This window comes from Lipomyces tetrasporus (genome assembly GCF_029532465.1).
Source record: "Lipomyces tetrasporus strain NRRL Y-64009 chromosome Unknown POJ06scaffold_4, whole genome shotgun sequence".
NCBI classification, from domain to species: Eukaryota; Fungi; Ascomycota; class Lipomycetes; order Lipomycetales; family Lipomycetaceae; genus Lipomyces; species Lipomyces tetrasporus.
Genome location: NW_026611599.1, coordinates 730,936 through 753,623, shown reverse-complemented (window position 1 = coordinate 753,623; position 22,688 = coordinate 730,936). Strand labels below are relative to the sequence as shown.

At 53.7% G+C, this 22,688-nt stretch overlaps 10 protein-coding genes across 10 annotated transcripts; 4 read left to right on the top strand and 6 right to left on the bottom strand.

Moving 5' to 3' along the window:
- Positions 1–139: 139 nt before the first annotated feature.
- On the bottom strand, positions 140–1,803 carry POJ06DRAFT_89305 (Der1-like family-domain-containing protein). The gene is made up of 5 exons (XM_056191718.1): positions 1,698–1,803; positions 1,480–1,628; positions 1,352–1,411; positions 1,203–1,297; positions 140–896 (listed from the first exon to the last, which is right to left on the bottom strand). Exons 1-5 carry the CDS (start codon positions 1,715–1,717, stop codon positions 402–404), a joined length of 819 nt encoding a protein of 272 aa, XP_056044577.1. The 5' UTR covers positions 1,718–1,803; the 3' UTR covers positions 140–401.
- Positions 1,804–1,998: 195 nt separating this feature from the next.
- On the top strand, positions 1,999–6,939 carry POJ06DRAFT_89105 (uncharacterized protein). Its single transcript, XM_056191714.1, has 7 exons — positions 1,999–2,373; positions 2,426–2,532; positions 2,601–3,498; positions 3,561–3,892; positions 3,946–5,106; positions 5,157–5,306; positions 5,358–6,939. Exons 1-7 carry the CDS (start codon positions 2,097–2,099, stop codon positions 6,906–6,908), a joined length of 4,476 nt encoding a protein of 1,491 aa, XP_056044576.1. The 5' UTR covers positions 1,999–2,096; the 3' UTR covers positions 6,909–6,939.
- On the bottom strand, positions 6,937–7,518 carry POJ06DRAFT_250523 (uncharacterized protein). The gene has a single exon (XM_056187305.1). It carries the CDS (start codon positions 7,453–7,455, stop codon positions 6,970–6,972), a length of 486 nt encoding a protein of 161 aa, XP_056044575.1. The 5' UTR covers positions 7,456–7,518; the 3' UTR covers positions 6,937–6,969.
- Positions 7,519–8,454: 936 nt separating this feature from the next.
- On the bottom strand, positions 8,455–11,098 carry POJ06DRAFT_89158 (uncharacterized protein). Its single transcript, XM_056191715.1, has one exon. The coding sequence runs from the start codon at positions 10,688–10,690 to the stop codon at positions 8,867–8,869; it is 1,824 nt and encodes a 607-aa protein (XP_056044574.1). The 5' UTR covers positions 10,691–11,098; the 3' UTR covers positions 8,455–8,866.
- A 1,159-nt stretch (positions 11,099–12,257) lies between these two features.
- On the top strand, positions 12,258–13,340 carry POJ06DRAFT_89097 (uncharacterized protein). Its single transcript, XM_056191713.1, has one exon. The coding sequence runs from the start codon at positions 12,435–12,437 to the stop codon at positions 13,254–13,256; it is 822 nt and encodes a 273-aa protein (XP_056044573.1). The 5' UTR covers positions 12,258–12,434; the 3' UTR covers positions 13,257–13,340.
- On the bottom strand, positions 13,341–15,754 carry POJ06DRAFT_89096 (mitochondrial distribution and morphology proteins-domain-containing protein). Its single transcript, XM_056191712.1, has 2 exons — positions 14,968–15,754; positions 13,341–14,917 (listed from the first exon to the last, which is right to left on the bottom strand). Exons 1-2 carry the CDS (start codon positions 15,626–15,628, stop codon positions 13,425–13,427), a joined length of 2,154 nt encoding a protein of 717 aa, XP_056044572.1. The 5' UTR covers positions 15,629–15,754; the 3' UTR covers positions 13,341–13,424.
- A 607-nt stretch (positions 15,755–16,361) lies between these two features.
- On the top strand, positions 16,362–18,034 carry POJ06DRAFT_267287 (pseudouridine synthase; the record flags this gene model as incomplete). Its single annotated transcript, XM_056189227.1, has 5 exons — positions 16,362–16,485; positions 16,556–16,577; positions 16,647–16,713; positions 16,774–16,826; positions 16,882–18,034. The coding sequence occupies 5 exons, from the start codon at positions 16,362–16,364 to the stop codon at positions 18,032–18,034; spliced, it is 1,419 nt and encodes a 472-aa protein (XP_056044571.1).
- Positions 18,035–18,226: 192 nt separating this feature from the next.
- On the bottom strand, positions 18,227–18,919 carry POJ06DRAFT_89018 (uncharacterized protein). Its single transcript, XM_056191710.1, has 2 exons — positions 18,660–18,919; positions 18,227–18,606 (listed from the first exon to the last, which is right to left on the bottom strand). The coding sequence occupies exons 1-2, from the start codon at positions 18,769–18,771 to the stop codon at positions 18,419–18,421; spliced, it is 300 nt and encodes a 99-aa protein (XP_056044570.1). The 5' UTR covers positions 18,772–18,919; the 3' UTR covers positions 18,227–18,418.
- A 778-nt stretch (positions 18,920–19,697) lies between these two features.
- Positions 19,698–21,039, bottom strand: POJ06DRAFT_89028 (RF-1 domain-containing protein). Its single transcript, XM_056191711.1, has 3 exons — positions 20,646–21,039; positions 20,560–20,578; positions 19,698–20,495 (listed from the first exon to the last, which is right to left on the bottom strand). Exons 1-3 carry the CDS (start codon positions 20,882–20,884, stop codon positions 20,043–20,045), a joined length of 711 nt encoding a protein of 236 aa, XP_056044569.1. The 5' UTR covers positions 20,885–21,039; the 3' UTR covers positions 19,698–20,042.
- Positions 21,040–21,338: 299 nt separating this feature from the next.
- POJ06DRAFT_194822 (Alpha/Beta hydrolase protein) lies at positions 21,339–22,620 on the top strand (the record flags this gene model as incomplete). The annotated part of the gene is made up of 3 exons (XM_056184969.1): positions 21,339–21,743; positions 21,801–21,947; positions 22,003–22,620. 3 exons carry the CDS (start codon positions 21,339–21,341, stop codon positions 22,618–22,620), a joined length of 1,170 nt encoding a protein of 389 aa, XP_056044568.1.
- Positions 22,621–22,688: the final 68 nt, after the last annotated feature.

The following is a 22,688-nucleotide window of genomic DNA, read 5'->3' as shown; positions in this document are numbered from 1 at the left end:
CATCCAGCGGCGCATATGAGGGTACACTCCCGGTACGGAAAGTACGCGGGGATCGCCCCGAAAAATAGTCGCAGTTCAGTACAGGATCTACGCGGGGCTCAGCTCAGGCACAACTGACAGTCAATGCGCAAGTTCTACGTAAAGTGAAAGCCAGAGTCTAGAAAGTAACTGACAGCATCATATAAAATCACTTACTTGTAATTCCAAACTCAACGCCAATGCCATTATACACTCCATAGTATTAGACAAACCACTCTCCTCTAAACTCCACCAGGGACTTCAGCAAGTCCTGGAATAGCACAACGAAAACGATCTAATGCCGAAATACAACCGTCCAAAGCACAAGCAGTTTAGCACGATTCTCATCTTACAGACCCTGATACGCTGCACAGACGGACGCTTCATGATCCACCGAGCCTGTGACCTCTACCCCATCTAAATGATGCACTTGACCCTTCTTGTCTTGTATTAGAGGAAGTACTTCCCGGCTGTCCAGATCCTGCCGCCGCACTCGGATAGTATGCGCTGCCAAACGACCGATTCACACGTCTAGCATCGGTTGTCCATCCCGTTTCGGCAGACCATGCGCCAGGCAACAACTTCTTCAACCATTGCGGAGTCTGGATAATAGGACTTGGGGGCACACCTGGTTGCGACGTCTCCAAGTGCTGATACAGGTACGACGCGGCCGCTCCGGTTGCTGATATCAGAAATGGTAACTGACCTTCAATAAGCAACTTAAATGCGAGGAGGAAAGCCGGGAGGTATTTTGCTTTGAATGTGATGCCAAAATAGAAACTCACAATCCGATCAGGATTGTACTGTGACCATGTATGGGTAAGAGCAACCAGTAAGGGCGCCATATATGCCATACCACCAGTGAAGTAATTCAAACCCTAAATGCCAGTATGTTAGACCAGTCTCGTAGCTAGCGTGTTAATAAAGCTAAACTAGGATGCGGAAATGTAGGGAACCACGACCACGACCACCAGCAATTGAACCATGCAGGCAGGTTTCTCAAGACAGCGCCCACGATCCCTGTACACGAATTCCCAATTATATTGCGAATGATTGACTCTGAGAATCGTATACAGGGCTCAATCTTCTCCATAACCAGAACCCAGAAACCTATGGAGCATAAAGGTCATGGGGCAGAAACAGGAGTGCTTAATAATAGGGCAAAGCAAACGGAACCTACTTACAGCAATAACACCGCCAAGGAGTGATAGAAAATAAACGTAATCTGCAGTAAATCCTCGAAACTTTTCCAACTCGAGATCTTTACTATAGGTGTAAACTAAAGCGCAAGTTAGAGCTAGAATGACTCAGCTATTAATCACAAACCCCTTACACATATAAATTTCCATCAATTTTGACATCGGATCTCCGGTAACGATAAAGAACGCCGTAACTGAAGCAGCAAAGTTATTCAAATGTTCAATAATCGACATAAGGCACCAAGACGTCGAGAACACGAACCTGGCCTCCATAATTGCAGCTTATATACAGTCACTGGCCAGTAGTTGACTAGCAAAGCAGGCGAAATGACATTCAGAAGAGTGCCGAAGGTAGTGCCTAGCGTTCCGACGAGGAACAGGCGTGTTATTGGCGGAACAGAGTAGATGAACCTATTATCAATATTGGCAAAATCCTTTCAACCTCAATGCAGATTACATCGAAGTCTCAATAGGACTTACTCTACAATATCGTTGGCCATTGATGTGTCTCAATGGATGACTAAATTGCTCGAGCGAAAATTTTCTCTCACCGGAGAAGATGCGATTCTCATGTGCTTGATTTTGGAGCTTAAGCAATGAGAACGATTTTGACTCCAGCATCCCCAACCCTGGACTTTGTCATCACCGTATCATGAATTTACCACCTGTCTTTAACTCGGCCCTAGCCCTTAAGTCCTTGACGCGTCGTGTTCGCGTCTACCGTGCGGCTCATCTATTTTGTCGCCGTCTCTTTCCCCCCTGGCCAACGTTCTGCTCCGCAGCTGTCTGAGGTGACTTGCATTCCGTTTCGAGGTCCGCATTCACTATTTATTATCGTCGTATAGATCATCAGCGGTACGTTTGTACTCGTGAGCTGAAATGGGCGCCGGCAATCGTCTCGCACAATTACGCGAGGCGAAGAAGTTGAAGGCGGAGGGCAAGTCGCGACTGTCAACGTACCAACTAGAAGAGTCCGAAGCGATCTACGATGAAGTTGACGAAGCAGGGTTTAAGCAGGTTGTTCAAAAGAGACTGATGGATGAAGACTTTGTCGTCGACGATAACGGACTGGGGTACGCGGACAACGGAACCTATGATTGGGACCATACGGGAGAAAATGACGATAGTGAAGTCGAAGACGATGGCCCCAAAAGGAGTGAGCGATTTGTAATCTGGTATGTCGTGTCGCGCTAATCGTCATTCTACAGAGAAGAAGAACCCAAAGGATGGGAAGCACGAGGTCTCCAAATCGCAGAAGAACTCGATGGAGAAGTTCATGTCGAAATCGTCTATCTTACCGAAGAAGCCTGCACCTGTACGTATCAAGAGCAACAACGCCAACGCAATATATCTTTGAGAACTAGAGACTAAGTCTGGATTTAGAGGGTTACTGCTGAGGACGATCAGAACTTTATGGACGGCTTATTAGGAGAAGTTGAAATGGCCAGCACGCGCAAGCCGACCCAGAACGCGTCGTCCCGGCTTGGAAATTTCACGAGCTTTTCTCGCTCGCTTGCGAAACGACACGCATCACCTCCTCTTCGAAATAGGCCAGCGAATGTGGCTAGCTTATTCGGTTCGCGACCGGATGCCGCAGCTGTCGTACCGTCTTTACCTGATGATTATGAGAACACGGTGGACGTCGAAATGGAGGAGACTGACCATACAACCAATTTACCGTCGTCGCCAAGCGATGTGAAGCCCAAGTCCAAACGCTTTATCAAGCTCGAGCAGGTTTCGGACGATGACGATTTCCACATGAGCGACGACGACATTCTTGCAAATCCAGTCGCATCATACGAAGCTGAGAAGAAGCAAAAGCAAGAAGAAGAAGAAGAAGACGACGAGGACGAGATTTCAATCGAGAGGCCTATGGGTGCGTCAGCAAGCATTTCTGTCGAGAGGATCAACATATCTGCATCCAAGCCGTCGTTGCCGAAGCCTAAGCCCAACACAAAGCCCGCGGGAGAGGAACCACGGACGGACCCTCCTGTCGAAGGATCAGACATGTGGACAACCATGAATGCAGCGCTTCCCGTTGCCTTGGCATCATCTCCATCCCAGAACGTCGGACCAATGGTCGGAAAGCTTCCGCTGTCTGAAGTCGAGGAGGACGATGGAACTATCAAGCTGTTCTGGACTGATTACTGCGAAATGGGCGATCGTTTACTACTGTTCGGAAAGACGAAGCATAAGAAATCGGACACGTATGTCAGTTGCATGGTACAAGTCTCCGGTATCATGCGAAAGCTTTACTTTCTACCGCGACCTCATAAAATTGGTACGTGCTATGCACTGCGTGTCACGACTGCTGTTTGATTATGATTGATTAACACTATATAGACAACGGAATCGAGACCGAAGAACCTGTGACAATGCAGGACGTCTATTCCGAAGTCTCGAGACTATTCAGCAAAGACAAAGTCGAATGGCGGTCAAAACCGTGCGAGCGTAAATACGCATTTGATCTGCCTGATATTCCGCATCAGAGCTCGTATCTTATGGTCTTGTATCCATACACGAGCAGACAGTACTCGCCAGACTTGAAGGGCGACACGTTTTCGCATGTGTTTGGTACAGGCACTGGACTTTTTGAGCAATTTGTGTTGATGAGACGAGTTATGGGACCGTGCTGGTTAGAGCTCAAGGATGTCGAGACAAAATCCGTCGCAAATGTAACTTTTTTCTGATGCATTTCGTTTTGGTTATCAATCACTAACCGTCACAGTCATCCTGGTGCAAGGTCGAGCTTGCGGTCAGCGGCCCAAACAACATCACGCCAGTCCCAGACGGCGACGCGCCCCAGATGACGCTAATGAGCGTCGCACTCCGGACAGTCATGAACCACAAGGACAACAAGCAGGAGATCGTGGCCATCAGCGCCCGCGTGTTTGACAACATCCAGCATGACACAACCGAGTCTCCCGAGAAGCTACGTCCGTACACGTTCACAATCGTGAGGCCGATCGGGGCCGTGTTCCCGGCAGGTTTCGAGGCCGAGGTTAAGCGCAAAGGTCGGGGCACGATATCGGTGGAGAGAAATGAGCAGGCGTTGCTGAGCAATTTCCTTGCTCGGGTGCAGAAATATGATCCGGACGTGTTCATCGGACACAATCTCGACTCGGTCGGCCTCAACGTGCTGCTGCACCGGATCAAAGCCCGGAACGTGCCCAATTGGCACCGCATGGGGCGCGTGAAGCGGTCCGAATGGCCGCGGTCGTTTGGGCGCGGTGGCGCGTCGGCGTTTTTCGCGGACAAGCAAGTCGTTGCCGGCCGGCTTTTGTGCGACCTCGCGAACGACCTTGGCAAGTCCGTGATGGCCAAGTGCCAGTCGTGGAGTCTTACCGAGATGTGCAGTCTCGTGCTTGGCGTGAACAGGTACGAGACGGAAGAAGTGGACACGAAGAAGCTGTCGAACTGGACCGACACGGCGACGGGCTTGTTTGAGTACATGATGCACTGTGAGCTCGACACGCATTTCATTGCTGGCCTCGCGATCAAGACGCAGATGCTGCCGCTCACGAGGCAGCTGACTAACCTTGCCGGCAATTCGTGGGCGAGAACACTGAGCGGAACTCGGTCCGAGCGAAACGAGTACATTTTGCTGCACGAGTTCACAAAGAACAAGTACGTTGTGCCGGACAAGCAGCAATCCAACCACCCAGCCCATCACAAGAAGCCGGACTTGGACGACGACGAAGACCACAACGACGACGAGGCCGTGGTGGGGTCTAACAAGAAGAGAGACAAGTACAAAGGCGGTCTCGTGTTCGAGCCTGAGAAGGGCTTGTATGATAAATATGTACTGGTTATGGATTTCAACAGCTTGTATCCGAGCATTATTCAGGAGTACAACATCTGTTTCACGACCGTGGACCGGTCGAATTGCGTACGTGCGACTTTAGTGCATGGGGAACATTGTTAACATTATCGAACTAGACTGAGACGGACGACACGGTGCCAGACCCGCCATCGTCGGATATTCCCATGGGCATTCTTCCTCACTTGATTGCGACTCTGGTCAGTCGCCGCCGACAGGTAAAGAGCCTGATGAAAGATCCCAAGGCCACTGCTGTCCAGAAAGCTCAGGTATGCATTCTAGTAGTATGTCTAACGGGTTACATATGCTGACCAGGACAGTGGGATATCAAACAGCAGGCACTCAAGCTCACGGCCAACTCGATGTACGGGTGCCTCGGATACACCCGGTCCCGGTTCTATGCCCGGCCGCTGGCAATGTTGACAACATACAAGGGCCGGGAGATTCTGACCAACACCAAAGAGCTGGCCGAGTCCATGGATCTCAAGGTCGTGTACGGCGACACGGACTCGGTCATGATCAACACGAACTGCGACGGGTACGCTGACGCGGTCAAGATCGGGAACGAGTTCAAGAAGGCCGTCAACGAACGGTATCGGCTACTCGAGATCGACATCGACAACGTGTTCGAGCGGCTGCTGATGCACGCGAAAAAGAAGTACGCGGCGCTGAGCTGCGTCGTGGACGGGACCGGCAAGCTCGAGACCGTGGTCGAGGTCAAGGGCCTCGACATGCGCCGGCGCGAGTACTGCGCGCTGTCAAAAGAGGCTTCGAGCTTTGTGCTGGACCGGATCCTGTCGGGCGAGCAGACCGAGACCGTGGTCGAGAAGATCCACGAGTACCTGCGCGAGCTCGGCGACCAGGTCCGCAAGGACGCGATCGGGTTCCAGAAGTTTGTTGTGTACACGAAGCTCGGCAAGGACCCGGAGCAGTACCAGGGCGGCAAGACGATGCCGCAGGTCCAGGTCGCGTTGAAACGCAAAGCCCGGGGCGACAAGGTCGTCGCGAACGACGTTATCGCGTACATTATAGCCGCTGGCGAGGGCAGCAACCCGGCCGACCGCGCGTATCCGCCGCAGGACGTCACGAAGCTGGGCTCGGACCTCAGGCCCGACCACGAGTACTACCTGGCGAAGCAGGTTCTGCCGCCGATTGAGCGGCTGTGCGGCGCGATCGACGGCACGGACGTGATGCGGTTGGCCGACTGCCTTGGTCTCGACACGCGCAAGTACGTGCTGCACAGTGGCGGCGGCGGCGGCGGCGGCGGCGGCGGCGAGTCGGGGCCAGTGTTTGACCTTGTGCCGCTCGAGAGCACCATCAGCGACGCCGACCGGTTCCAGGACGCCCGGCGGCTTGTCCTGCGGTGCCCGTCGTGTGGGAACGAGTTCGAGTTCGAGGGCCTGTTGGCGTCGCGGCAGATGTGCACGCCGGCCGGCGTCCGGTGCCTCAAGTGCGAGACCCATCTGGCGGTGTTTTCGATCGTGGCCCAGGTCGAGCGGCAGATCCGGCGGCACATAAGCCAGTACTACAACGGCTGGGTCGTGTGCGACGACAGCGCGTGCGGCAACCGGACCAGGCAGATCAGCGTGTACGGCAAGCGGTGCATCGGCAAGGACGGGCTGGCGAACTCGTGCCGGGGCATCATGGGGTACGAGTATTCGGACAAGACGCTGTACAACCAGCTGCTTTACTTTGGGTCGGTGTTTAGTGTCGACAAGGCCAAGGGCAGGGGCGATGTCGAGGTCGACGCGCTGGCGGAGCACAACCGGGCGTCGTTTGACATCGTGGCCGGGGTCGTGGCCAAGTACTTGAGCGACTGTGGCCGGCGATATGTGGATTTCCACAATATCTTTGGCTTTATGCAGACTTAGAACGGATTGGGTACATGTACTATAGACATATAATTATTGATTACATCAGACATTCCATACATCAATGGTCCTCATATTCGATTCCGTCGTCGTCATCACGCACCCGTTCGCCGTCCCTGGCCAGCATGGCCTCCAACGCACTGATATCACCGGGAAAGCTCTCCCTGCGGGTGCCGCCCTGGGCGACGGGCAGCCGGCCGTCTGCCGTGACGTGGTGCATCAGGTTCTCGCGCTTGAGCTCGTTGATTTCGGCCCGGCGCTCGGCCGACGCCATGTCGTCTGTCGTCATGGCCGCGAACTCGGCCGCCGTGAGGTCGCCGTCGGCCAGTCTGCGGGCCAGGCCCGGGTTGTGTTTGAGGTTGAGCAGCTTGTCGCGCAGGACGGGCCGGTTCATGTGGCCGTTGTTCATGTCGAACAGGGCCTCCTCGACCGCCGTGCCGATGGAGGATATCGACTTGCGCCGGGCCGCCGTCGTCGTCGCGGCCGGGCACGACGCCGCGATCGCGTCCGAGATCGCGGCGGCCGACTTTCGTCGTGCTTCAGTCATTTTGGGCTGTCGTCGCAGCAGTAGGCCGATTAAGTGATTATTTCTTAGTCCGTGATCAAAAGGTCGTTGCTGAAGAATCGAGGTCAGCGCGATCTGTATTTGACTGGCGGTCGCGCGACTCGTGATCCTCATCGCTTGCGTCATACCGCGTCGCGTCGCGCGAGGCTCATGCGTCGTCCGCATCACGGCATGTCGTGACGCGGAGAGCGTGTGGCTGTAGCTGTGGCTGCGCGGAAGTGGCAGTTGTGCAACATCTCGTTCGGGATTCACACTCGCTGTGGCTCGCCGTGGCTGGGGTAGTATGCCCCACAGTAGAATTTTCAGCGCAGAGAGTGTGTGTGGGGCATTTGGACGTGGTGGCGTCTTGTTGTCGTTATTTACTTTCGGTTCCGAGATCGGGCTTTGCTCGCGATTATTTCGTTTGACAACTTCAGAGCCGGCCAAGCGTCCTTTTCTTTTTTGCGGGGTGGGGGGGCGGCCGCCCCCGGGTTCTGGAACGCGCGTGGAACGAAAATAATTGGCAGCCCCGAAGCGATTATTGGGCGGGACAAAATAAACGCGCGCGCGTTCCCGTCCGTCCGGTCTCATAAAAGCGAGTGCAGCCTGGACTTGATTAGGGTTTGCTCCTCACACACACGCGCACACACACAAATCCACAAATTCGTGCAGGAACAAGTCGCTAATTTGCACCTTGGTTTGGTCGGTCGGCCGCAACACGGAATGATCGCGCGCGCAAACTCGATGCATATGCACCCCAACTTTTTACCGGACCTGCCTAATCCGGGGTTCGGTCCGACTTAGCTTATGTTTTTACCCCCGCGCGTGTCTTTAAGTTCGTCCAAAGTGTTATTCCAGAAACTGCTGTCAGGCCTGTCAGGCCCCGGCGCTTCTATATTACTCTACCGACATTGATGGCAAAATTAGCGCGATTTGCCGAACCCGGTCTTCGACCTCGTGCGGGTCAGATATCTGCCAGGCGAATAGTATATCCTCTCCAGCACTGTGCTGCAATCCCCAACAACCGTTCACCGAAGGTTAGGCGCTGCTGCGAATAAGTTTGCAACGGAATTCACATTGACAATAAGCTAAGTAGACAATAATAGTACATCGATCAACTTTTTAAAATTCTCACTCGCCATGAATAACCTTGAGATTTATTTTAAACTCCGCCCAGCTGGAAACCCGATGCAAAAATAAATAACGAACCGATAATACGACAATGGACGCCATAGTCTAACACTGTAATATGTACCACTACCACCATCACAGGCTGAATCAACCATGCAACCGCGGACAAAGAAAGCCCAAAACCGAACGCAATTTCCCATAACTTCCCTTCCAATATCCAATGCAAAATCAATGTAAAAAATGCCAAAGTCATACCCATCCGTCAAATCTCAAAATATCTTTCCTACCAACCCCGGGCATGATACCCGAACTCGGTGTGGTCAAACTCTGGCCGGTCGCCGTAACTGCTTCCGCCAACAACTGCCCGAGACGGCTCAGGATAATGTGTCAGATTGGCAACGTCGTGCGATGTGTGCCGCCGCTTCAGAATCGCTGCCGTCGTCACGTTCTTTTGTTGCCGCTCCCAGAGTAAATTCCGTCGCAGTGACTCCGACAGCTCGGTCGCTAGCATATTGCGCCGGGTACTGCGTGGCGAAAGCGCGGGCTGGGACTTGGATGCGATCGACGCTGACGACGGGAACGTTGGCACAACCACTGGCTCCGTCGACGTTGTCGATTTTAATGATTGGCTGTCGGCAGGCTCTGACCGCTGAACGTGCTGTGCTACAGCCGACGCGCGACGGGAAGACGCCGTCTGCTGCTGTTGCTGTAATAAAAGCTGCTGGATCTTTGATGACCGCAACGAGTTTTGCTGCAGGTACGTGGCGGCAATAGCGGGCGTAGATCGAGATCCGGCGTTTGCCAACGCCGTCCGGTCCGGCTCGGTGTGTAGCAACGTGGACAAGAGCGACCGGCGCGACGTGATCGTGGGCCGCTCTTCTCGAATGAAGAACGAGCTCTCGTCAAAGCTCGGCGGCCCGCTCTCGTCGACCGAATCCCAGTCAGAGTCAGCGTCATCGATTGCGCTTTCGGAAACGTCGTCGTCTTCAATGTCGTCGTCGTCGTCAATGTCGTCGTCGTCCTCGACCTCTCCGGATGACGGAATCGTGACGACTTCGTCTCGGAACGACGTTCGCTTGTGATGAGAACCGTTGGCGCTGAACGCGGACGAAGATGCGGCCAGTGGCGGCTTCTTGGCAGAGAACGAGCTGCGCAGGTTCGACAACGCCTGACCATTCGGCGCCAACCCATTTCCAGCCGGCGAGACGCTCTCACCGAACCCGTCCGATTCACTGGGCGACGATTCGATAAAAAACATCTTCTTCTTGGCCCCCGCGTTGCGAACGGCCACGCGAGCGGCGAATCCATTCGTCGGGTCGGCTTTGGCGACTGGCTGGGGCTGCGACCGGGGTTGTGACAAAAACAGCTCGCTCCGGACAGAGTGCACGGAAATCGCGGACGGCGAGAATCCGCGTACGATGCTGGTGGACGACGGCGCTGCTCTAGACAGCCGGCCGCGGTCCGAGTCCGTGTCCGAGTCGGAAGCGTATGCAGACGACCGGGGGATTGGCTGATGCTGACTGGGAATATCGACGGCAACGGGTTTCGGCGCCGGCGGTGGCGGCAGGAACAGGGGCTGCTGCTGCTGATGCTGTTGCTGTTGCCGCTGAGGCACCACCGGTGTCGGTCTAGCATTTTCTTTATTTGCGGTCAGGTCTTTCTGCTTCTGGAGCTGGGCAAGCCGCTCGGATCGGAGAGCCTTCCAGTGGTCCTCCTGGCCCATGTTGAATGTCTCTATAACTCTCTGAAACCGCTCGGTCGTGTTGGACTTTTGCATCTGGGGCCGGGCAGACTTGGGCTGCGGGTGGGCGTGGTGGTCAGACGACGCGGACTCGACCGACGACGAGAGATCAGGACACGGCGAGCAGGACGCAGACTTTGCCGAACCGGTGCCGTCGTGGCCGTTGGCAGTGCTGCTGGCGACGAACGCGTCGCGGTTCCAGAGCCGCCAGGACAGGTTCTCTAGGCGACGGCCGTTCTCTAGGTTCTCGGCACATTTGGAGAAGACGGTCCAGATAGAGAAAAGGTTTTCCGCATCGGACGTGTCGAGTTTTGTGATGTTGTCGACTGCGAGCGAGAGGACCGGGTCCTTCAGTTTCGCCGGCATCGTGCCGAGTGTTGAATCGGGGATGAAGATGATGGACGAGATGGTGGAAGTAAGCCGAAGGGGATGCGAGGTTTGGGGGAGGGGGGGAAGAGAGGTGAGAGCTGGCGAGTGTAATAATAATGCAGAGAAGGCGTTTTGCCTGGGGCGGCAAGTGGGAGGACCGTGGGTCGGTTGTGTCTGGCATGTGCTCTTGGCGGGCCAATCGCGCGTTCGGCTTTTGCGCTGTGCGGGTCATGTGCTGTGCGCCACAGTACTTCCCCATGTGACCGTCCGCCGATGACGAGTGGCGGACAAGTGGCGGTGCAGCGGGTTGGCGGTCTCACTCATCATCATCAGCCTCGTCCTCCTCCTTGGGGGGGCTGCACCGCCACATATGCATCAACAGCCGCTTCGAGGAGCAGCCCTGAGATTTGCTGTCAGCCGACTCAACTCACTGCCAGCCAGCCAGCACACACAATACACAGACACATAGTGCCGAACAAAATACACGAAAAAGAAAAAAGAACAACAGCACTCACCCAGAGCGACCAGCGCAGATCCATCGAGTGCGCGGTGAATGGCGCGTCCATTTCGCACGCGGTCTGCTCGGTGCGACCAGTGCGTGTGCAGGGCAGCAACAAGTTCCTGGTGGAGCGCAAAATGATTAGTTAGGCCAAACCCCAGCAGGCGCAATCGACCAGCTAACTAACTAATTAAATAATTACTCACATTCGGCGGCACATGCAGACCGGCAACAGCCGCGTAGTGCGCGCCCAGCGACGCGTCGTGTTCATGTTCATCACCACCATCGTCGTCACTACGAATAATAACATCATCGTCCGGTCCTGTTGCTAGCCGTGCGCCGAGCACTTCATCCGGTGCTGGCATTGCCCGCGTACTGCGATACACACGCCGGCCCATGAACGGATCTGCGCCGGCCATTGCCAGCGCCTGGGCTGTTCGCGTGGGAATAGTGGGACGGCCGGCCGCCACACTGTCGTAGACCGTCAGTCTCCTGCGTCTGCTGCCGTCGTCGCCTACACCACGACCACTGCTGCTGCTGCTGCTGCTGCTGCTGCTCTCGCCAACCTCATCTCGAATAATCCGATCTGGGATCGCCTCGGCCGCTGTGGCCGTGCGCGTGGCGCGAATCCTTCCGCTGCGGCGCAGGTGGCGGTGCAGCTTTTTGTCGTCCTGGTCGTTGTACGATGATGACCCCGGATAGTCTTGCACCACTTCGCTCATGTCGTCCTCGGCCTCGTCATTCCTGTCCTCGTCCTCATCCTCTTCACCCGACTGCTTATTCCGCCGCCGTCGTTTGGCCCGGTGCATTGCCGTTCCTAGCGATAGCGCGTGTGAGCAATTCCCCACGTTTGCAAACCAAACACCATTGGCCGCGAACCGCCGGCTGTCGTATACCTTTCGTATCTGGATCCTATTCAATCCCGACAATCGGCCAGCCTTGTAATTAGTTATGACTCGCGCTGGACAAACTTCCTCCGTTGGATAGCAGGCTGAACGAAACCGCCTTGTCGAATAACTAAAAATTATTTCGTGGTCATCAAAAGTCGACGAACGCCGGAATGGATATTTGCGCGCCGTGTTATTCAACCTTGCGCGGTGCAGTTGTGCAATAAACGCGCAAATGTGACGCGACTGCGGCGCTCCTTCGTCCGATCGTGATTTCAGGGGCTCCTGTAGTATATTCACGTCAAACCACACCCACGCCCGATCCATCACCTATTCGCATCCTGATTTGTCGACCATGGCCGATTCGGAACCAGAACTAGGTCCAGCGCGACCACCCGCCGCCGCCGCCGTCGTCGGCGGCGGCTTGCAACGCCCAGAATCACCATTCTCGCTCGACAGACGGCTCCTCCGTGAACTGTCCGTGCCAGAACACATGCCGGCACCGCACGCCATCGGCGCGCCCGATCCATCATTGCTCGCTGTCGGGCCGCCTCCTCCTGCTGCCCCTGCAACGGCAGCAACAACCCTGACAAATTTACTCGACGCAAAGCGCGGCAAGGCCGGGTTCGACTCCCCGGACCAGGTCCATCTCAATTACCGCTTGGCCCACGACCGGCAATTTTTCAACCCCGGCCGACGGCTCGACCGGCTTGTCGCGGACGTGTTTGCAGATGCCGGTCGCGGTCTGCACGCGTACGGATCGAATCTTGCCGACGTGTGGAGACTGGACGACGTCTTGTCGAATATCTATGTGCCGGACAATACTGCTGACGATAACGACCGGTTTGTAAGCGCCGGCAAGTTGGCGACGAATCAAACCCTGCCCGCCATTGTTGTGCCTGACCGTGCCCAGAGAAAGACGAGGTGGGATCAACCTGGTCGCGTATCCGAACGCCGGACCCATCGCGAGTCTGATCGAATTCGTCGGGATCATCCCGGTCGCCAGATCGAAACCAGCCTTGGCTCAGATACAGTTGGGCACAGAACAGACCGCGACCGGTTGCTGCGCAGGGACGATCGAGGCCGCTATCGAGACGACAGAGACCGCGACAGAGACCGCGACAGAGACCGCGACAGAGACCGCGACCGCGACCGGCACAGCCGCGCAAGACGCTAACGATTTTGTCTGAGCTCATGTACCATACCTTGTAATATATTCATATCAATACATACATTAGTAAATTACAAGCCGTACGCCAAATCAACGTATTTACAATCAACCGCAAAAGAAGAGATCGAAAAAAACTATGTACAAGAAAAATGCCACGACAGGACGGCGGTCAGTTCAAATCGTCAACGTGCCAATGCTCATCAAAATAATCTGGAACGCAAGCTGCAGCGACCACAGCCCGACCTTCCTCATCCGCCGAGACCGCTCCTCCTCGTCCTTCACGTTCGCCGCAATCGCCTCGTACACTTCGGCCGACAGGTCGTCCATCAGGCCGCTGTCAAACACGGTCCAGCTGCCGTCAAACTCGCCCAGCTTCTTGACAACCCGGCAATTGATCGGGATGTACGTGTTGCGGTTGTTAATGTACGCCACGATCGGCCGCACGAGCGCGTTGTTGATGTACGACAGCTCCGGCGCGAGCAGTGGCACGGCCGCCCGCACATTGTTCAGTTGAATCCGCAGATCAAACACAATGTACTTTTCCGGATCCTTCCTCGACATCGTGCCGGGGCCGCTGCCGCTCCGGGCCGCCGCCTCCGCCACGTCCTCAAGGTCGACCTTGTTGCGGTTCCGGATCCGATGGAACAGATTCTTCAGCAACCACTTGTCCTGCGGGCTCTCGTCACCGTCCTCGTCCACTGCCGCCGTGTCCCTCTTCCGCTGCCGCGACCGCATCGTGTGCTCCCACCGTTCGACAATCTCGTGCATGACCCGCGAGAACTTGGCGTCGCCGTCATCAGACGGAATCATAATGTCCGCAATAATATCCACGTCTCCACTTGTGATCCAACTAAACGGGCCCTCGCCTATGCCGCGATTCAGATGGTCTATATTCACCCCGTCTATCCGTATCCGCGACGTCTTCTTCCACGGATTCCGCGGCGCCGCCGCCGCCGTCGTCGTCGTCGTCGTCACACGGCGCCCGTCATCCTCGCCGAACGTGTTCGCGTTACTCGGCAACTGCCGCGGGTGGATCGTAAACAGCGAGTCGTCGTACGAACCGGACATGTGGTTGGCACATAAGAAATCGTAGAATAGCCACTGCTTGCGCAACTGCGGCAGGTCGCATGAAAATATGCTGATCTGGAACGGCCGGAACTCACCCGGCTGCAACACCGTCACGAGAGAGTCTTCAAGAACAAAATGGTCAATCTCAAAGTCGCCTGGCCGATGCGCTCGTTTGTATGACCGCGGGTCCACGTTCCGGACCCACCGCACATGCGTCCGGTCCACAAGCCCGCGGATGCCCTTGACTTCAACATCCTTCAGGATGCCCTTGCCATTCATCCATTTCCGGAACGACAGCGTCACGTCGATAGAGTCGACCGTCAAATCAAACTGCGTGTAATTCCCGTCATCAACAACTTCATCGCTCGCAGGGGTGTCCCCATTCGCAGACGATGCTGCCGCAGCAGCGGCCGCCGCCGCGGCAGTCGCTGGCGAGCCTTTTGTCACTCTGTTGTTGTTCCTGCCTGGCCGCCGGGACACGAACACGTTTCGGAACGCTATCACGCCGTCATTCCAGTGCGGCACGATAGCGCTCTCGAACACGACCGTGACGCCAGTTTCTTTGGTCAAGTAATTTCCAATCATCCTCGCCAGCGTTTCTACAGCTCGGTTAGCTCAACCTCATCGCCACCTGATGGCAATAACTCACCCTGAGCAAACACCGTATTCGCAGTCAGAATCACCAACGAGAAGAACGTCGTCGTTCCCAGAATCACCCATATCACATTCCCGACAATCAACCAGGAAAAAAATGCAGACATGTCATCCATATTAAACGGTCTCACTTGTCGAATCAGCGTCCACTTGAACCGGATCCGAAGCCGATCAAACACGCCCGTGGCCGCCTTCAAAAGTTCTTCTTTTGTCGGCCGGTGCAGGCGACGCGAGACAGTGCTGCTCCAGTTGTCATCGCCAGATTCGGTCTTTGGTGGCTGGCTGGGTTTGTGCCCAGATTCAGCACGTTGGTTAGAATATGTCCCCTTATTGTTGGCCGCAGGCTGATTATGATCTTGAACGGTGCGATCAGGCGGTGAATGGTCATCAACTTTGTTTGCGACTCTCCCGAACATCGAGAACGACCGTGACGGCAACTGCTGTATCCGGCCCCTTGCGAACACTTCCTTAAACGCAACCCGCGTCCACAGCGGCGCAGGCTCGTATCGTGCCGGCATCCTCGCCGTCGCCGCAGGCCGCCAGACGCTCAGCATATCTGTTCGCGAATGTGTCCCGCGGGACGTCAATCCTGCCGCCACAACTCCGTCACGCCGACGAAAACACTGAACAAACTGATTCCGGCATTGACTGATCATTGATTAGTCTAGCAATAATGAAAGGGCCACAAGGACCCCCTTGTACACCCAAATCGGCGGCCCAAAGGTATTAGAATATGTGAGATCCTTTGTCCCGACCGTCAGTACCCGTCACGCACTAACTGATCCGGAAACTATGTGCAAACCAAAAAAATTTCCGATGCAGATCAGTTGAATGTCTACACCGGGACCGACGGATATTCTTTCTTGTCAAGAGTGGAGTGGATAAACGAGACGATTTCTTAGCTCTGGAAAACTTAATTAGCACAGGGTCCCGGCAACTTTTTCCCCACACCAGCTACCCTCAAATCAAGCACCACGTCGAGAAAAAAATACTTACAAAAATGCGTTTCAAGTCAGACGACGTCCATATCGTACGACTACTTGTTGTGCTATTTCTGTCGCTTTTTCGTAACGAAATCTCCCCGACGATCCGCAAACAAACGGCTTCTTGCTACTCTAAAGTTGCGATGGCGCCTGTTGTAGACAACTTTTTCGCACGTTCGGCTGACAGGGCTTGACTGTGGCCTGCTCCTTAACTTTTTAGTCCATTTGCTTTCCGTAAAGGGTCTCGTACCGAGTGTCCTAACGGCTTGGATTAGGGTTCCTTGCCCTGGCTCGCGGCGAAAAACTTTCTATCAAATTTTTTGAAAAGCAACGCATTTCTATCTTCACCGCAATCTGCACTTACGGCTATTCCGTTAATTTTAATCGTTCGATCCGAGAACGAAAAATGGCGGCTACAGCGGGTGATTCCGGTGATTTTGTTATTAAGCCGGAGAATGTTGGGTCGAATGTCGATACCTCGACATGGCCATTATTGCTGAAGAACTACGACAAGTTGATTGTCCGGACGGGTATGCATGAACTGGCGACTTTGACGGATTCAACGGATTCAAAGTAGTGATTTATGCTAACTTATCGTAGGCCACTATACACCTATTCCAAAGTATGCACGGTTTTATATTGAGATGATGCCGATTATGAGGGGGACATGAAGCTAATGGTTTGCACGCAGTGGGAGCACGCCGTTGAAGCGAGATATCAAGAGTTATATTAGCAGTGGAGTTATTAACTTGGATAAGGTACGATTTGCTAACAGACCTTCTGATGTGATCGAAGTAAGAGGCTAACGGACTGTTTAGCCTAGCAATCCTAGCAGTCACGAGGTCGTCGCGTGGGTTAAGAGAATTCTAAGGTACATCTTGACTTTATCCTCATGCGTGCGAGAATCCCGTTTAACCAAACTACAGGTCCGAGAAGACCGGTCACAGTGGCACACTGGACCCGAAAGTCACTGGCTGTCTTATCGTTTGCATCGACCGCGCAACCCGCTTAGTCAAGTCGCAGCAAGGCGCGGGTAAGGAATACGTCTGCGTCCTGCGTCTACACGAAAGCATCGCGGACGAGAAAGTGCTTGTCCGCCAGCTCGAGACGCTCACAGGTGCGTTATTCCAGCGTCCTCCACTGATTTCTGCCGTCAAGAGACAACTCCGTATCAGAACTATCCACGAATCAAAGTTGATTGAGTTTGACAATGATCGCAAGTTGAGTGTATTCTGGGTCAGTTGCGAGGCGGGAACGTACATCCGGACGCTCTGCGTGCATCTGGGATTGCTGCTCGGTGTCGGTGGACATATGCAGGAGCTGCGACGAGTCCGGTCTGGTGCCATGGGCGAGGAGGACAGTTTGGTCACACTCCACGACGTTTTGGACGCACAGTGGGTCTACGACAACACTCGGGACGAATCATACCTTCGCAGAGTCATCCGACCGCTCGAATCGCTTCTTGTGACTTACAAGCGTATCGTAGTTAAGGATAGCGCGGTCAATGCGGTGTGTTACGGCGCCAAGCTCATGATTCCCGGTCTGCTCCGATACGAGGCAGGTATCGAGGTCAACGAGGAAGTCGTGCTGATGACTACCAAGGGTGAAGCTATCGCGCTCGGTATCGCGCAGATGTCTACCGTCGAGCTGTCGACGTGCGATCATGGCGTCGTTGCGAAGGTCAAGCGCTGCATTATGGAGCGTGATACGTACCCGCGACGGTGGGGTCTTGGGCCTGTCGCTCTCGAGAAGAAGAAGCTCAAGACGGAAGGCAAACTGGACAAGTACGGTCGGATGACAGAGGCTACGCCTGCCGGGTGGAAGAACGGCTACGTTGACTTGTCGGTTAACGGACAGACAATCAAGGCAGAGACTGCTGCCGTGGAAGACGTCAAGGTGGAGGAAATCAAGACTGAGCTAGTGACGGAGGTCAAGGTAGAGACGGTGGGTGAAGGCGAAGATGAAGCCCAGAAAGCCGATGGGGAGGAGTCGCCAGAGAAGAAGAAAAAGAAGAAGAGGAAAGCGGATGACGATAGCGGCGACAAGAAGAAAAAGAAGAAGAAGAAAGAGGAAAAGTAAATACTTTCTGTGGGTTTGTAAGAGTTAAGCTTTGTATTCTCGCGTTCGGTTCAAAAAGTGTTTTATTACTTAATGCAAAGTGTTTGGTTCAATCAGGATTGCCATGGTTGCAAATCTGACTACGTCGACAACAATGCGAAATAAGCAATTACTGATTGAGTATAGCGTACGGAACAACTGCCAAGCAAATCATTAATAATTAAAATTAGCCAAGATCATCGACTTCGATTCACCCAAACAAAATAGATCACAACGCCGAGTAATGTGAGCCATAAACAGCATCCCAGTGACTTTGCAAAGCAACTTTTTCATGACGAACGCCGGATAGCAAGTTGCATGACGCGGTCGGTAAGCAACATCCAAGGAGTTGTCGAGAGGACGCACTTATATGTAACCGGCCGACAGAACGCCAGCCGAAGACGAGGAGGAGACCTCGTCATCATCTAGGCAGACAAATGTGTCCTCACCGCTGTAGTAGTAGTAAGCACGCCGGACGACGACTTGTATCTGGACGGGAGTGTATGTATAAACAGCGGTCGCGAGGAGCACCAAGCAGGTGAACAAAAATGAGTCTAAGAAATTATTAGTATCGGATCTCGTCGCGATTTGGGGGGGACATGTGTACTGAGTACGAACTGCTCAATTGGCGTCATAACGTATAACGGCAGTGTTACGTCATACCGGTACTTCCATTTCTTGATGAATGCCCCGAGGGAGGAGTTGGACGACGACCTCATTGTACGACTGACCTCGCTGGTCGACGACGGGTGGACAGCAGGAGGAGGGGAAGGCGACAACCGGATCTGACAGCACGCGGATATGGGCAGCGGCAGTGAGCAGACAACACACGAAGGCCGTCAGACGAGCTTATATTGAAACAAAGGTTGGCGGTCAGAGGCTCGGAAGGCGCGGGAGGGCGAGGGCCAGTTTGATAATGCACATAATATACACAGACATATATACACACCAACGCAGCCGCATGGCGCGTGAGCAAGGGTGAAGCTTATGGGTAAAGGTAAAAAAGGTGAAGCTTATGGCGACTCTCGGTACCACCATCGGCCATACTGCAAGCCATATTAGCACTGCTGTGGCATGTCGAGGCCGCCCGATGATCCCGCAGGGTCAGTCCATACTCATCTACACGGAGTATGTGGCAATGGCGACGTGCTCGTTGCAGGTGACGACGAGCAGAGGTGATTGCTTATTGATCAGTGGCCTAAGTCGCGTGGACTCAGAAGCGACCGGCAGCATGTTGTTAAGTGTACTACTGTCTGTCGTAAGTGTAAGCGTGCCTGTTACTTTTCCTTGTAGGGAGTAATGCCGGTTGACCACCGAAATCAAGTAGCTTGTAACCCTGAGATATTACTGGCGACAGCAGTCATTTTGCAGCAAAATCCTGGCTACTCCGGAACTTGCGGCTACGTCACTTCATCGCGCTAGTTCAGGGGTGCGGGAGCGTAAGCCGCAATTGGCCTAGCGCGTCTCTTAATTGTCGGTAGTCTTACGCCGTTCAACCATTTTGTCACGGCTCAAAACAGCCAAGAACCTCGCCGGCTTTGATTGTCCTCAGTGGCGACTAGCTGGTCTTAACAAGGCAGTATGATGCATCATCCTTAATCCACAAACAAACTGTTTATTTAGTGCACTCACTCGTTCAGGTGAGTCACGCGCTGCCGATCTCGCCCTCTCTGATGCGGTCGCTGCCAGCGCCGCAGCCGCGGTTTTCCGACGCTGAATTGATTAATCTAGACGACTGCCGATTCTAGACTAGCGTGGGGCTCACAATTGACTAATTGACTACTCAACCTTCAAACTCTAAACCAGACCTCCGGAACCTCATTCCAACAAGAAATGCCCTGCCGGCATTACCCGAACCCAATACCCTCGGTTAGCTCTTCCAGGCAAATCGTAATACCTGAAGCATTGGCCTGTTTTGTTACCAACCCATATCTCCAACATTATACATACAACTGGAATTCGCAAAAGTAGTAACATTTAGTATTCTCAACTATTTATTACTCTTCCGTGGCTTCTGATCGTAGTTTTCTTCGAGCTCGACTAGCTTCTCGAAATCCTCAAGTCCAGCACTGCCTGCGACCGCTGAATGAGATCCCGCAGAACGAGCACCGGCTGCGATGTGCTCATGTTTTACAAGGGTATCTTCCTGTAGAACCTCGCTGTAAAGCTCGTCGAATGGCTCATTCAATTCTCCATTCAAGCTGTCCTGTCGCTTTCTCTCGCGTCGAACTGCCTTTTTCCGTTGCCGTGTTTTTTTCTGCCGCAGTTGCTTTATCTTCTGCCCGCGCCGGCTATTCTCGGGATCTCGCAAATACTCCAATTCTTCCGCCAATTCCCTCCTTGCCAATTTCCGATTCTGTTCACGTGATCTGGTGGCTTGCGACGACACCACCAATCCTGTCGGTATATGACGAAGCTGCACTTTGCTGTTGGTTTTGTTAATCTACGTCGCTGATTAGTTGCGACACTCACTACCATATATATATGTTCTCCCAACGTGTTCATGCCTTTTGGCCCCCTTTCCCCCTATGCTTGTGTTAGTAGCCGACCGGAACGAGAGTTCAGATCTCAGATCAGAACAGCATATGCATACCCGCCCTTTATAAACACTTCTTCAATCTCATCTTCAGGAATCGCTGGTCGCGGCGGCAATGCAATATTCTTACACCTCGGCATCGCAGAACAAAATGTTGCCATGTGGTCTCGTACTATATCTGTCGATCCAGAGTACGAACCGCCATGGTGTAACGTCGACCTCCTGCTGGCCAAGGCGAAGAAAAGCGATTCCGCCTTGAAGAAATACACAACATGCCGCACAATTTTCGAAATCATTTTTGGCTAAGTAATCCGCAGAATCTACCAGACTGGTAATAGAGAAACCGAAGAAGTGGCGTGGCCTGAAGCCCTTGGATAATGGGTTAGGGTTCTTGATGTTGCTGCTTATCGGGAAACGCATTAGGAAGCTCTGCTGTTAAGGTTTAATCGCGCTTGCGGTTTTGAGTTTAGCACCTTAATAGAGGCACTATTGCCACGAATATGCCGGATTACGTGGAGCAACCCGTCATATGATTGACGGCAGCGTCCGTCTTACTCAATCGACAAACGTTAACTGTCGCTGGCGAAACAAGCTGTTGCCACGGTCAAGCCGCTGCCGACTGTTTGCATGCAGGCAGCAATGGCAAGGTCATCCATCATGCCGACACACTTAACGATGTTACTCGGTCTCGTTCTATTGTTGGCGGGTGTCGTTAGTGGTATACAGCTGCCGTTCATCGGCAAGCCCTTGATGCCGTCGCCGATAAGCCCCGACGAGCAAACGTATGCTCCTGGATTCACTCTGCGGCATATCTTCCACCACGGCACTGAAGATCATCCAAAGCTGCACTTGCGGAAAGATGTCGGTCCGTCCTACCGCATGGCGTCAGGACGACGGTCATTTCAAGTCTCATCGCGGCTAAAGACGGTTACACGAATGTCGCAGAGAGATCCGGACTTCATCGAGTCGTATCTTCATTACGCAAGGACGAAAGGTGCGGTTGCGATTGACTTCGATTGGACTCATCAGGACATTATGGTTCCGGATATTACCGACAGAGATACGATGGTGGAACTTGCAAAGGTAACCGCAGATGCTTATGTTGAGGGTCCCACAGCCGGGGACTGGATTGATGTCGGATTGCCTTACAATGATGTTCGTCTTTCTTGTCTATATCAATTGAAGTGCGCGTAACACTGACCATGGCGATAGACTGGTGGGTTTGGCTGGGATTCGAACGGTTTGCGGGGCCATGTGTTTGCCGACGAAACCAATACGACTGTCATCATTGCTATCAAGGGTACAAGCGCAGCTCTATTCCACAGCGACGGCGACACCGTGACCAGCGATAAGGTTAACGTACGAATGCCCATGACTCGTCCCAACGCTGACCAATGCTAACGAGTGAATATAGGATAACTTGTTATTTTCTTGCTGCTGTGCGCGTATCAGCTATCTCTGGAGCACCGTCTGCGACTGTTATGAGAAGGCGTATACGTGCAGCCAATCCTGTCTAGAGGGCGCTCTTTACGCGGAGGATAAGTACTACAGAGCGACGCTCGACATTTATCGAAATACCTCGTCCCTCTACCCCAGTGCCAATATATGGGTCACCGGCCACTCGTTGGGAGGTGCGATGAGCGCACTGTTGGGTCGGACATACGGTCTTCCTACCATTGCGTTCGAGTCTCCCGGCGAGCAACTTGCGGCACAGCGACTACATCTCCCATTCCCACCAATTCCACTTGACGAATCGACAATCTGGCACGTCGGCAACACCGCAGATCCGATCTTTATGGGCGTCTGCAACGGTCCAACTTCTGTCTGCTGGCTAGGCGGGTACGCGATGGAGACGCAGTGCCATGCGGGCTTGGAGTGCATTTATGATACTGTGAACGACAAGAGATGGCATATCTCGATCTCAAACCATAGAATACGGCCGATTATTGACATGATGCTATCGTACAACACGACACCCGAATGCGTCGCGCCGACCAACTGCCAGGATTGCTATGATTGGAAGTTTGATTAGTGGTCTTGTTTTATTTATAAGGAATCTTTTTGACTAATTATTTCGTTGGGTATTTGGATAGGCGTATT